The sequence below is a fragment of the Dreissena polymorpha genome, chromosome 15 (genome assembly GCF_020536995.1).
Source record: "Dreissena polymorpha isolate Duluth1 chromosome 15, UMN_Dpol_1.0, whole genome shotgun sequence".
NCBI lineage: Eukaryota > Metazoa > Mollusca > Bivalvia > Myida > Dreissenidae > Dreissena > Dreissena polymorpha.
The window spans coordinates 3,622,710-3,637,805 of record NC_068369.1 but is presented as its reverse complement, the minus strand read 5'-3'; the positions used below and the strand labels follow the sequence as shown (position 1 = coordinate 3,637,805).

Here is a 15,096-nt window from a genome sequence, read left to right as displayed (position 1 = left end):
GCGCCTTTGTCTTTATACAAAATCTCGTTCACATTTTCCTATAAATGCGTAAAACTAGATAATAGGGGTTATTTACTGTGGACATAGTCGACTTTCAGAAATGAACGATAGTGTCATTTTAGGAGTCATTTACTGTTGCCATAGTCGACTTGCAGTATTGTACGATGGTGTCATTTTAAGAGTCATTTACTGTGGCCATAGTCGACTTTTAGTAATGAACGATGATGTCATTTTAAGAGTCATTTACTGTGGCCATAGTCGAATTGCAGTAATGAACGATGGTGTCATTTTAAGAGTCATCTACTGTGACCATAGTCGAATTTCAGTAATGAACGATAGTGTCATTTTAAGAGCCATTTACTGTGGCCATAGTCGACTTGCAGTAATGAACGATGGTGTCATTTTAAGAGTCATTTACTGTGGCCATAGTCGACTTGCAGTAATGAACGATGGTGTCATTTTAAGAGTCATTTACTGTGGCCATAGTCGACCTTTAGTAATGAACAATGGTGTCATTTTAAGCGTCATTTACTGTGGCCATAGTCGACTTGCAGTAATGAACGATGGTGTTATTTTAAGTGTCATTTACTGTGGCCATAGTCGACTTTCAGTAATGAACGATGTTGTCATTTTAAGAGTCATTTACCGTGGCCATAGTCGACTTGCAGTAATGAACGATGGTGTCATTTTAAGAGGTCATTTACTGTGGCCATAGTCGACTTTTAGTAATAAACGATAGTGTTATTTTAAGAGTCATTTACTGTGGCCATAGTCGACTTTTAGTTATGAACGATGGTGTCATTTAAAGAGGCATTTACTGTGGCCATAGTCGACTAGCAGTAATGAACGATGGTGTCATTTTAAGAGTCATTTACTGTGGCCATAGTCGACTTGCAGTGATGAACTGTGGTGACATTTTAAGAGAAATTTATTGTGGCCATAGTCGACTTGCAGTAATGAACAGTGGTGTCATTTTAAGAGTCATTTACTGTGGCCATAGTCGACTTTTAGTACTGAACGATGGTGTCATTTTAAGAGGCATTTACTGTGGCCATAGTCGAATAGCAGTAATGAACGATGGTGTCATTTTAAGAGTCATTTACTGTGGCCATAGTCGACTTGCAGTAATGAAAAGTGGTAACATTTTAAGAGTCATTTACTGTGGCCATAGTCGACTTGCATTAAATTACGATGGTGTCATTTTAAGAGTCATTTACTGTGGCCATAGTCGACTTGCAGTAATGAACAGTGGTGACATTTTAAGAGTCATTTACTGTGGCCATAGTCGACTTTTAGTAATAAACGATAGTGTTATTTTAAGAGTCATTTATTGTGGCCATAGTCGATTTTTAATAATAGACGATGGTGTCATTTTAAGAGGCATTTACTGAGGCCATAGTCGACTTGCAGTAATGAACGATGGTCTCATTTTGAGAGTCATTTACTGTGGCCATAGTCGACTTTTAGTAATGAACGATGGTGTCATTTTAAAAATCATTTACTGTGGCCATAGTCGACTTGCAGTAATGAACAGTGGTGACATTTTAAGAGTTATTTACTGTGGCCATAGTCGACTTTTAGTAATGAACGATGGTGTTATTTTAAGAGTCATTTACTGTGGCCATAGTCGAATTGCAGTAATGAACAGTGGTGACATTTTAAGAGTCATATTCTGTGGCCATAGTCGACTTCCAGTAATGGACGGTGATGTCATTTTAAAAGTCATCAACTGTGGCCATAGTCGAATTGCAGAAATGAACGATGGTGTAATTTTAAGAGTAATTTACTGTGGCCATAGTCGACTTTTAGTAATGAACGATAATGTTATTTTAAGAGTCATTTATTGTGGCCATAGTCGACTTTTAGTAATGACCGACGGCGTTATTTTAAGAGTCATTTACTGTGGCCATAGTCGACTTTGAGTAATGAACGATAGTGTCATTTTGAGAGTCATTTACTGTGGCCATAGTCGACCTTTAGTAATGAACGATGGTGTCATTTTAAGAGTAATTTACTGTGGCCATAGTCGACTTGCAGTAATGAACAATGGTGTCATTTTAAGAGTCATTTACTGTGGCCATTGTCGACTTGTAGTAATGAACAATTGTGTCATTTTAGGAGTCATTTACTGTGGCCATAGTCGACTTGTAGTAATGAACGATGGTTTTATTTTAAGAGTCATTTACTGTAGCCATAGTCGAATTGCCGTAATGAACGATGGTGTCATTTAAAGAGTCATTTACTGTGGCCATAGTCGACTTCCAGTAATGAACGATGGTGTCATTTTAAGAGTCATCTACTGTGGCAATAGTCGACTTTCAGTAATGAACGATGGTGTCATTTTACGAGTCATTTACTGTGGCCATAGTCGACTTGTAGTAATGAACGATGGTGTCATTTTAAGAGTCATTTACTGTGGTCATAGTCTACTTTCAGTAACGAACGATGGTGTCATTTTAAGAGTCATTTACTGTGGCCATAGTCGAATTGCAGTAATGAACAGTGGTGATATTTTAAAAGTCATTTACTGTGGCCATAGTCGACTTCCAGTAATGAACGGTGGTGTCATTTTAAGAGTCATTTACTGTGGCCATAGTCGAATTGCAGTAATGAACGATGGTGTCATTTTAAGAGTAATTTTCTGTGGCCATAGTCGACTTGCAGTTATGAACGATGGTCTCATTTTGAGAGTCATTTACTGTGACCATAGTCGAATTTCAGTAATGAACGATGGTGTTATTTTAAGAGTCATTTACTGTGGCCATAGTCGACTGTAAGTAATGAACGATGGTGTCATTTTAAGAGTCATTTACTGTGGCCATAGTCGACTTTTAGTAATGAACGATGGTGTCATTTTAAGAGTCTTTTACTGTGGCCATAGTCGACTTGCAGTAATGAACGATGGTGTCATTTAAAGAGCCATTTACTGTGGCCATAGTCGACTTGCAGTAATGTACGATGGTGTAATTTTAAGAGGCATTTACTGTGGCCATAGTCGACTAGCAGTAATGATCGATGGTGTCATTTTAAGTGTCATTTACTGTGGCCATAATCGACTTTTAGTAATGAACGATGGTGTTATTTTAAGAGTCATTTACTGTGGCCATAGTCGAATTGCAGTAATGAACGATGGTGTCATTTTAAGAGTCATTTACTGTGGCCATAGTCGACTTTAAGTAATGAACGATGGTGCCATTTTAAGAGTCATTTACTTTGGCCATAGTCGACTTGCAGTAATGTACGATGGTGTCATTTTAAGAGTCATTTACTGTGGCCATATTCGACTTGCAGTAATGAACAGTGCTGACATTTTAAGAGTAATTTACTGTGGCCATAGTCGACTTTCAGTGATGAACGATGGTGTCGTTTTAAGAGTCATTTACTGTGGCCATAGTCGACTTTTTGAAATGAACGATGGTGTTATTTTAAGAGTAATTTACTGTGGCCATAGTCGAATTGCAGTAATGAACGATGGTGTCATTTAAAGAGTCATTTACTGTGGCCATAGTCGACTTCCAGTAATGAACGATGGTGTCATTTTAAGAGTCATCTACTGTGGCAATAGTCGACTTTCAGTAATGAACGATGGTTTCATTTTAAGAGTCATTTACTGTGGCCATAGTCGAATTGCAGTAATGAACAATGGTGTCATTTTAAGAGTCATTTACTGTGGCCATAGTCGACTTTCAGTAATGAACGATAGTGATTTTTTAAGAGTCATTTATTGTGGTCATATTCGCCTTTTTGTAATGAACGATGGTGTCATTTTAAGGGTCATTTACTGTGGCCATAGTCTACTTTTAGTAATAAACGACGGTGTTGTTTTAAGAGTCATTTACTGTGGCCATAGTCGACTTGCGGTAATGAACGATGGTGTCATTTTAAGAGTCATATACTGTGGCCATAGTCGAATTGCAGTAATGAACAGTGGTGACATTTAAAGAGTCATTTACTGTGGCAATTGTCGACTTGCAGTAATGAACGATGGTGTCATTTTAAGAGTCATTTACTGTGGCCATAGTCGACTTGTAGTAATGAACGATGGTGTCATTTTAAGAGTCATTTACTGTGGCCATAGTCGACTTTTAGTAATGTACGATGGTGTCATTTTAAGAGTCATTTACTGTGGCCATATTCGACTTGCAGTAATGAACAGTGCTGACATTTTAAGAGTAATTTTCTGTGGCCATAGTCGACTTTCAGTGATGAACGATGGTGTCGTTTTAAGAGTCATTTACTGTGGCCATAGTCGACTTTTTGAAATGAACGATGGTGTTATTTTAAGAGTAATTTACTGTGGCCATAGTCGACTTGCAGTAATGAACAATGGTGTCATTTTAAGAGTCATTTACTGTGGCCATAGTCAACTTACAGTAATGAACAATGGTGTAATTTTAAGATTCATTTACTGTGGCCATAGTCGACTTGTAGTATTAGACGTAGGTGTCATTTAAAGAGTCATTTACTGTGACCATAGTCGACTTGCAGTAATGAAAAATGGTGTCTTTTTAAGAGTCATTTACTGTGGCCTTAGTCGACTTGCAGTAATGAACGATGGGGACATTTTAAGAGCCATTTGCTGTGGCCATAGTCGACTTTCAGTAATGAACGATGGTGTCATTTTAAGAGTGATTAACTGTGGCCATAGTCTACTTGCAGTAATGAACAATTGTGTCATTTTAAGAGTCATTTGCTGTGGTCATAGTCGACTTTCATTTATGAACAGTGGTGACATTGTAAGAGTCATTTACTGTAGCTATATTTGACTTGCAGTAACGAAAAATTGTTTCATTTTCAGAGTCATTCACTGTGGCCATAGTCGACTTGAAGAAATGAGCAATGTTGTCATTTTAATAGTTATTTACTGTGGCCTTAGTCGACTTGCAGTAGCGCTCATCACATGCACGCGCAATATCAAGTTGCCTGATTATATATTTATTATCGATGTACATTAAACTTATAAACCATACGTGTAGTTTATTTATTTATTAAGTTCACCATACACATCCATATTTGACCATTGCAGATAGAAGACTAGTACCAGTACATATAATTTCATTCGTATTTAAGAATGAAATTTATGTTATTACTATTTACTTTTTATCTTTTAGTCCTCCGACGTCTTTCTAAAACAAAATGTTTTATAACCGGTCTTTCTCTTCCATAACCGGTCTTTCTCGTCTATGGCCATACAACTATTTTCCATAGCCGAAACAGCCAATCGAAACAGGGGACGAAACAGCCAATGGAATCAGGAAAATGGAAAAGAGTGTTTCCCGGTAAACTGTGGTTTGTGTCCAAATAATTAGACGGTATCTTTTGTATATTGACCCCATACTTATGTTGTCATTGCATATATTTTTATTAATGGGTTTCGACCCGTAGCCTTGTGTTCGCACTACATCATGTTCGCCTTGGGTTCTGTTAACCCTTCGATTCAGTGAAAGTAATAAACGGAGAAAAAAAACATTTTTTTAAATTGTATTATTCATAACAGTAACACAATTGTATTGGTTTTGTGTTGTACATATTTGATATCTGATACGCAAACATATTCTTGAAGTGAAATATTTTGCCAACAATAGTTCTTCCCCATAGTAAATACTGGAAACCATACATTATCCTACCGCACCCCAAATTCGACGATGTTCTATTTATATTGATTAAATGAATGATTATTGTCTTTGAATCATTTCAAAGTAATACAGCCGAGTTTAAAATTATTATTTTCTGCTATTAAACATTTCATTATTTCTTTCATTATTTGCTAAATATTGCTTCATGTAACCGTTACATCGTCGAATTTCGGTCCATTACATTCGATTCTTTACACCCTTCGAATTTGGGTCACACTGGGATATTGCATACATGCATCTAGTCCAAATTTTTGACGCTCTTAAATATTAAGCTACTTTTTATATGGGTAAAGTATCTCGCGCGTCTTATAAATAAGACTAACATGCATCATGCAGAGATCTCCCTCTGGTTTAGTTCAAACCTGTATATTTTAGTTTGATTGCATAGGACTTATTTGAAAAAGCTGTAAATTTTGTTTCCGGTGCCTAGAACCAGTACTTAGTGTCTATAGGGAAGATCTAAAGAACGCTTTCACAGTGGGGATCGAACCCGTGACCTCCTGGTTGCTAGGCGGACACCATATCCTTTACGCCACAGCTACCTCAGGGTTTGGGGTAACGGTACAGTTTGTCAAGGTATTCCGAATCATTAGGCATTCTGAATCCACATTTTCATTTAAAAAGTCTTAACGTTTGGTATGCGATTTGAAAGGTTATTGTTGTTTCTAAAAATTTAATCCCCCAGCCTGTAAAGAATGAAGAATCATTGTTTTTGATGAAAATGTTGATTCAGAATGCCTAATGATACCTGTACCCTGAGGCGGGGGAAATAGGGCATCATTAAAAAAAAAATTTGGACTTTAAACCAAACATGAGAAACAATATAATATGTTTTTTTAATCACCGCCAAATTAAATACATAACAATTCTATTTAGTTTTAAACATTTTAAACTTGACAATTCTGGGTCTAGGGCAATTAATTTGCTTGAGTGTCGGGTGAATTTTTATCTGGGGAAAAATTAATACTTTTTTGTTGAGGGAATGGGGCCTTATTTTGGCCAAGTCTTGAATCGTTATAAGACGGTATATAATATTATATTTACCTGTCAATAATATCTGCAAGGGGGGTTAGACAGTATAGATTGATATATACATGTACATGGTCACTCTTAATGTCACTCAAATAGATAAAGTAATCAGTATTGCTATTTAATGGTATGTTTTTTTCATGAGAATAAACTTAAGGTTAATAGTGATTACTTTGTAAAATAAAACAAAGCATGTGCAAATATTGCAATAAAATATTCATTTTTAACACCATTAAAAAAAAGTTAACAATATCTATACACATTCCTTGGTATTTTACCCTAGCATAACAGCTTCAATCACATAATCATTATTTCAATCAATTAACTGGGTCCGTTATCTCATCATCTCTTAATGAATCATATATATTGATAGCCACCTGCTTCGTACACATTTCAAACTAATATTTCAGACACCAAACGCAAAGCCTATCCCAAGGCAATGCCCCATTTGCGTGGTAAAAGGCAACACGACTGTGTACCTCCGGGTAACAGACCACGTTCGCTGGGTGCAAGCGCTGACGGCAGACCCCATGAAGCCGTTGATGTCAGAGGCACGTGCTAAGACCGGTCGGAAAGTGAAGAAGACAAAGCCGAGGAATTACTACTCTTGCTGGCTGTGCGACCGGTCGGTGATTGACCGGCTGCGTCATCTAGAACAGGAGCACAAAATGGAGGCTGGGACATTCAATTTTGTTTACACAAGAGGGCCGTTTCCGGAAAGTAAGTGTTAAATTGTGTTCGTGTGGTTTTTGTATTTAATTTCTCATATTTCTATCAATGTCTAATACAAAACCATACCAAACGATTTGTAACTTTTACATTTAAACGTCATTTACAGGACGCGAAAACTTCAGGAAAGGTGACCAGCAGACTCGCCACTCATGATGACTCGGCATAGGAGGATGAGAAGGTGGAGGATGAGGAGGAGGAGGAAGAGGACTTTTCATTCCTTATGCCGAAATACTGCCTGAGCCTGGAACCCAATGCAAGGGTGATGCATGGTCGGAGAAGCTGCAAGTAACAATATGGATTGCTTATATAGTGTAAAGTTTTGAGTCCGTTTTCGGGGTAGAACCAGTACTTGGTGCATTAAGCCCTGTTTTCCCAGATTTTTTTTTAATTATATACATTTCAATTGATAGTCATTATTATTGTTACATGTATATATATTAAAAACCGTGAGGAAATATATAGTACATTAAAATTTAAGATAAATATTATTTATTTATAATACTTTGGAATTACTGGTTGTTAGTTAAATTATATGCGATTTCACCATCTAGCATAGAATATCATCCAATAATACTTGTTGCAGTTTCAATCGTTGACTCATATGTAGACTACATGTTCCTGCGGAGCAGGCCAGGTGGGTTGGCAAACGAGTCGAAAACACAAGAGGTCAACATGAAGATCAACCGGTTCCTGGCCCTGTCTGGCTACTTGGAAGGAGTGGTGTTGAGTGACATGCTGTTGTGGATGGGCCATATGGAGGTCCACGACAGTTCCTCAACACCACTCACCAGCTGAAGACGGTGCGGAATGCACTAACGGCAATCAAGAACTTCCTGAAGTGGTGCGAGGGAATGGTCTAGCGGACGCCCGCACATTGAACAATGTAAGCGTAAACTTAGGATTTGATTTATGTAAATTATTCATTCTTCTTGGACATCTACTTATTAATGTTTTGGCGTTGGCGTCTTTCTGTCTGTTCTTCCGTCCATCTTTCCGTCCGTCCAGCACTTTTGTGTCGAGAGCCATATCTTGAAAGTGCTTTGGCCGATTTCATTGAAACTTGGTATGAGTATATATATGGATAAGAGGACGATGCACGCCAAATGGCATTGTACACAGTCTGTTAATTACGGGGTTTTGGCCCTTTGTATCTTGAAAAAATGCTTTTTTGAGTGTCAAACATAACACTTTTGTGTCCAGAAGCATATTGGCGGGGGATATCAATTTAACAAATTTGCTTGTTTAGCTTTATTTTTTATTTCGGCCGATCTCCTTCTCACAGGCTTCCTGACCTCAACCTGCCTGGATAAGAGCCGTCGCGAGGTTGTTCGGAGGGTAGAGGAGAGTGCGGCCATCCTGACGGACGCAAACCTGGAGCGCCACTTCACTGAGAGTGAGCATGTAGTGAAAACGATCAAGGTGATCCAGGAGCCCCCAGCTGGCACACCTGAAAGATATTCGGGGAATAATCATTTAACTGATAGCGCTCTATAACGCCTCCTGAACTGGCAAGTATACAAACCTGAGGGTATGTAATATAAATAAGCCTAGTATTGATTCGAAAAGATAACCCTACATTACTTTTCAGACCAGAGTTGTTTTTCAGTAGCAATTGCATAGAATTGAATGAAACTTGAAGTTAATAGGCATTAAAATTGGGTTTATTTAAGTATACAACAAAGCTGTTCGCCTGTTAATTGACCGACTTGTCTTATGTATAATATTTTTACCAGATTGTTACCTTGAAGACAGATAAACTATAATGCAAAAGTTCATTTTGACATTCCAAATTGGGGAAAGGCCTTGAAGCCATTGTAAAATTAAACTGTTATGGCCCCTTAATTGATTGAAAATGTCAAATTTCTGTCTGCATATGTTGGTGTATGAATTTAGTGAAATTCAAATTAGATCAAATTTGTTATCATTTTTCAGTGGTTCTTGCATAAGAGTCATCAGGATGATTTAGTCATTTCAGAGGTGTACCCTTTATAGCTCAACTTGAGTTATTGTTGCTGGTCTTTGTCTGTTTTGCGATGTGTGTCTATATGTCAACATTTTTACTTAAACAATATCTCCTACTAAACCTTGGACAAAGCTTGATGAAACTGGCAGGAATATTCCTGGCATGAAGCTCCTTCAATGTTGCTCCAAGAATTGTTTTCCATGAAATCCTTGTTGCCCTGGCAACCAAAAGGAAAAACTTAAAAAATCTACTCTGAAACTGCAAGGCCTTGGGCTGAGATATTTAGCATGAAACATTGTGTGGTGGACCTTTACCTGTGGGCAAGTCGATTTTTTGTCGAGCCCACTTATGGAGAGCTCGACATATTTGTCACAGTTGGCGGTTTGGTGTATGTGGATCAGTCCGTCAGTATGAAAGTCCGGGTTAGGCTTGTCTGGAGCGTAAGTCTGTTATTGATTGGAGGAATTTCAAATAACTTACAATAAATGTTCACAATCATGACACGGCCGGTCACTGCTCAAGAAAACGTCAATATCTCAAAGGTCAAGGTCACACTTTGAGTTCAAATGTCAAAAATGGCCATAAATGACCTTGTCTGGACCATTATTATGTCATTCATTGTCAGAATTAAATTCAATTTAAAATCATGTGTCACCATAATTTGACGGTGTTGCATGGGAAGGAATAATGTCGAAATCTCGAAGGTCAAGGTCACACTTTTAGTTCAAAAGTAAAAAATGGCCATAAATGAGCTTGTCCGGGCCATAACTGTGTCATTCATTGTAAGATTTTAAAATCATTAAGCACATTTGTTCACCATCACTCGACGGTGTGTCATAAGAATGAATTACGTCAAAATCTCCAAACTCAAGATTACACTTAAGAGTTCAAAGGTTAATTGGTGGGACTTGTACCATGATTGTTCAAACTATGTTCCTGGGGTCAAAATTGCCCCACTGGGGAGGGAAATGTAATTTCCTTATTAGTATATTAAAAGACCTCAAAAACAAAAATTTTCTCATAAATCACAAGGCCAAGAGCAAAGATATTTGGCATGAAAGTTCATCTTGTGGACCTTCACCAAGATTGTTCAAGTATCATTGGATCATATTTGCCCCACCCTCGGATCAAATTTGTTTTCCTTCTATAATATATATATAATGAACACTTAAAAATATTCTTCTCAAAAACTGCAGTGCGAACATACATATTTTGCATAAAACATCATCTGGTGAACTTCTATACAGATTTTTAAAATTATCAGCTGGGGGTACCAATGATAAATTCATTGAATTTACCTGCTAAGATTCATTTGCTTTGTGGAAATGCAATAACTTGCAATGTTTTTAAAGTGATTGAATGGTTCAACATTAACTTAAAATTAAAAAGAAAAAAACTATTTCATACATCATATTATACTTATAAAAAGCCATAATTGTAATGCTTTCATGGAAAAAAATGAATGTTTGCTTAATTTTCAAAAATATTAATAAATCTTTAATGTTGAGGATTCTTCATAAAGGTTTTACGTGTGCACAGAATGTTATGGTAATCTCCAAAGCATTCCCATTACAAATACATCCGATGTCTATGGATAAGTTATTTTTATGCCCCCTTTCGAAGAAAAGGGGGTATATAGTTTTCGCACTGTCTGTCAGTCTGTCACACTTTTCGTGTCCGCTTTCTAATTCAAATAATTTTCATTCGATCTTTACCAAACTTGGTCAGAAGTTGTGTCTAGACAATATCTAGGTCAAGTTCGAATTTGGGTCATGCCGGGTCAAAAACTAGGTCACGGGGTCACTTAGTGCATTTCAAGGATTTAGCATGGTGTCTGCTCTCTAATTGAAGTAGTTTGCATCAACATTCATGCGCCTGTCAAGTATCGGGCATTCAGCGTGAGAGTCGCGCATTTACGCAGCAAAAACACCCTCTCACACAGCCAAATCTTATGCTCTCCTTTTTTTATACGCCCGTTTTTAAAAACGGGACGTATTATAGTTTCACCCTTGGCGGACGGCGTCCACAGCAGTGTCCGCTCTCTAATTTAAATAGTTTTCATCCATCTTCACCAAACTTGGTCAGAAGTTGTGTCTAGACAATATCTATGTCAAGTTAAAATATGGGTCATGCCGGGTCAAAAACTAGGTCACGAGGTCACTTAGTGCATTTCAAGGATTTAGCATGGTGTCTGCTTTCTAATTGAAGTAGATTTCACCCGATCTTCACCAAATTTGGTCAGAAGTTGTGTCTAGATGATATGTAGGTCAAGTTGGAATATGGGTCATGCAGGGTCAAAAACGAGGGTCACAAGGTCACATATTGCATTTCAAGTATTTAGCATGGTGTCCGCTCTCTTATTGAAGTAGTTTTCATATGATCTTCACCAAATTTAGTCAGATGTTATACTAAATGATATCTAGGTCAAGTTTAAATATGGGTCATGCCGGGTCAATAACTAGGTCTCGAGGTCACTTAGTGCATTTCAAGCATTGAGCATGGTGTCCAAAACCTTCGAAAGGGCATATCTTGTGACAGTTTGGCACTCTTGTTTAAAACTGACGATGCATGAAACTATTTTCACTCATATTTTTTATGTAATTTAAATGCCAAAATTTAGAAAATGCATATGAATGTGAAACGAAAACTGTAAGTAAGTAAATAGTGTTACAGTTACTGTACAAACAACCCATTTTTCAAAAGAAGCATTTTTTTTTGTAAACTGTACTGATGGTTTTGCTAGTTATGCCATAGGTTGTTGATAACTCGCGTTTGTTCAGCTAATTTCATTATTTCTTTTATAGCCATTAATGTGTTATCATGGTCATTGACGTGAACAAAAGCAAACTGTTATTTTACAGCATCCAGTAAAAATACCCATATTGTAAATCACACGGGTACTACTGCTCTAATGTTTGATCAAGATGCATCTAATGGATAAATCAAACTAGTGGTTTCACTCAATTGATTTTTGCATATATAGGTAGGTGTACCTAGAGATTGAGCTGGAGACAGTGAAGGTGCTGACCTCTGTGTGGAACACTTAGAAGCTGGCAAGTTTTCATATTGAAGGGTATGGTTCCCAACCGCCCATCACACACAGAATGAAGCTTGTCGTCTTCCGCAGTAAAAACTGGTTAGTGCTCCACAATGCGATACCTGGTTCATATGTTTGTTGCTTGAGTATTAATTATTATTATCAAGATTATCTTGTTTTATATTTCTTGATTATTTGCTATTATATCCCCAGAAACATAGTATAGTGGGGTATATAGGAGTGACCTTGTCTGTCTGTCGATGGCTCTGTATTAAGTGTCCCCTCTCTAATTCAAGGTGTTTATTGGATCTTCACCAAACTTGGTCATAAGTTGTATGTAGATGATGTCTAGGTCAAGTTTGAATATAGGTCATGCCGGTCAAAAACTAGGTCACGGGGTCACTTAGTGCGTTTAGAACATTCATCATGCTGTCCGCTCTGTAATTTAAGTAGTTTTTCATCCAATCTTCACCAAACTTGGTTAGAATTTTATCTAGATGATCTCTAGGCCAAGTTTTAACATGGGCAATGCCGGACTAAAAACTAGGTCACAGGGTCACTTTGTGCGTTTTTTAGCATTCAGTATGGTATCTGCTCTCTAATTCAAGTAGTTTTCATCCGATCTTCTCCAAACTTGGTCAGAAGTTTAATCTAGATGATCTCTAGGCAACTTCAAACGTGGGCCATGCCGGGCCGAAAAATTAGGTCACATTGATTTTGACTTTAGGTCCTATAACACTGGCTTGCGACACCTGTCGACAGGCTTTCAACACAAATTTTTTGAATAAATAGTGACTGAATATCTATCTAAGTTTGGTTGTGAGTTTATCTGGGCCATAACTATGTCATTCATTGTGAGATTAAACAAAAAAATGCACATTTGTTTACCATCATTGAACGGTGTGTCATGCCAAAGAATTGTCGATATCTCTGAGGTCAAGGTCACAATTGCATAATAACTCTTAAAATCGCCAAACATGTAAATATGTTTTTCTTATCTTGTGAAGACAGCATGCAAAATATTCTGTGTCAATGCGGTATGTGGGGTTATTCCTGGTATATTGGAGTCTGTATGTTGGTTGGTCTGTTGTGGATTTGTCTATCCATTCAAACTTGTAAATATGTGATCAGCATGAAAAGAAGATTTTCAAAACACAATTTTTATTTGCATTGATTTCACATCCAAGAGTAATGGTCTGATTCCTTGATCCTCGCTCATTAACATTCACAGGACAGCAGGGGTATTTTATTATTGTTGATGACCAATTTGTATTATATTTGTTTTGAAAGTGTGAACTTTTTAATGGATAGAATAGATTGAACAAAATTATTTATTATGCCCTCCTTCGAAGAAGAGGGGGTTAATTGTTTTGCACATGTCGGTCAGACCGTCCATCAAATGGTTTCCGGATGATAACTCAAGAACGCATAGGTACATTAATCATGACTGGCAAATGACCCCTTCAATTATCAGTTCACTAGGTCAAAGGTCAAGGTCACAGTGACTCGAAACGGTAAAATGGTTTGCGGATGATAACTCAAGAAAGTTTAAGCCTAGGATCATGAAACTTCATAGGTACATTGATCATGACTGGTAGAAGACCCCTTTTGATTTCCAGGTCTCTAGGTCAAAGGTCAAGGTCACAGTGACCTGAAGCAGTAAAATGGTTTCCGAATGATATATATATATATAATTAGCTATTGATACTTAAGTGAGAGGATTACATGAGTATTCACACAATGGCTGCCACTACAACTGTACAAAAGAATGACACTCACAGTTTCTCACCATAAACCCCAATACTCTTCTCTCCATAACAGGTGCTGGAAGATGCTTACTGCTATATTGACTGCTTCCGAGCGCTTCCTGGACCTTAAAATTATCTCCCAGCAGCAACCTCCCCAAGGTGTGACGAGAGTCTTCAAGGTAATTGAAAGAGGGTGCAATGTGAAGTATAAATGCATAACGAGCCAAAATGGAAAGCTTAGGTTTGGAATAACTCGTCTCATGGTCAAAGTCACACTTATACTCAATTTTCACATACCAGTATATATGCAAGAAAGCTCATTCAACAACTCGCTACAATCAGGTTATATGCTGAATTTTACTTTCAGGTCAAAGTCCTAGGCCACTAAGAATATTCTTTTAAATCTCACCAAATGGTGACCATATTGTTTCAATATGCAGAGTTTGGATTTGGCATCACTCACACTTGAAGATAAATATTCATTTGCCACTTATGATTTTGATTCTTCTTAGTAATCACATATCCCGTTTCATTGTACCAAGAAACAAACAACCAATGCTCACCACTATTAATTAATGCGATTTGCAAAACCAATCAGGTTCAACAAGATAAAAGGTTTGAACATTCAGTTCTATCCTTTAAATTTGTATCCGCTCATTATTGTCCCCTACCGGTTTCATCGGAGGGGATTTATGATCACATTTGATTCATACTTTGACAAAACAACACTTACCTGACATACCACAATGGGCTCCACCAAACCAAACATCCCCATTCCGCACCCCCAGAACTCTCCTCCCCCCCCCCCCCCCCCCCCCGCCCCCCTAAAAAAAAAAGACAACAATTTTTTTTTTTTTTTTTTTTTAAATTATCTCTATAAAAAGACCACACACCCACACATATACCCCCTCTCCATGATGGCTTACGTTATACTGTCAAGCACTCGAATAG

At 37.5% G+C, this 15,096-nt stretch overlaps 1 protein-coding gene across 1 annotated transcript; it reads left to right on the top strand.

Annotated features, from left to right (window-relative positions):
- Window positions 1–5,284: 5,284 nt before the first annotated feature.
- LOC127860042 (uncharacterized) lies at window positions 5,285–8,773 on the top strand. Its single transcript, XM_052397797.1, has 5 exons — window positions 5,285–5,289; window positions 6,067–6,212; window positions 7,076–7,385; window positions 7,981–8,280; window positions 8,680–8,773. Exons 3-4 carry the CDS (start codon window positions 7,196–7,198, stop codon window positions 8,190–8,192), a joined length of 402 nt encoding a protein of 133 aa, XP_052253757.1. The 5' UTR covers window positions 5,285–5,289; window positions 6,067–6,212; window positions 7,076–7,195; the 3' UTR covers window positions 8,193–8,280; window positions 8,680–8,773.
- The last annotated feature ends 6,323 nt before the right edge of the window (window positions 8,774–15,096 follow it).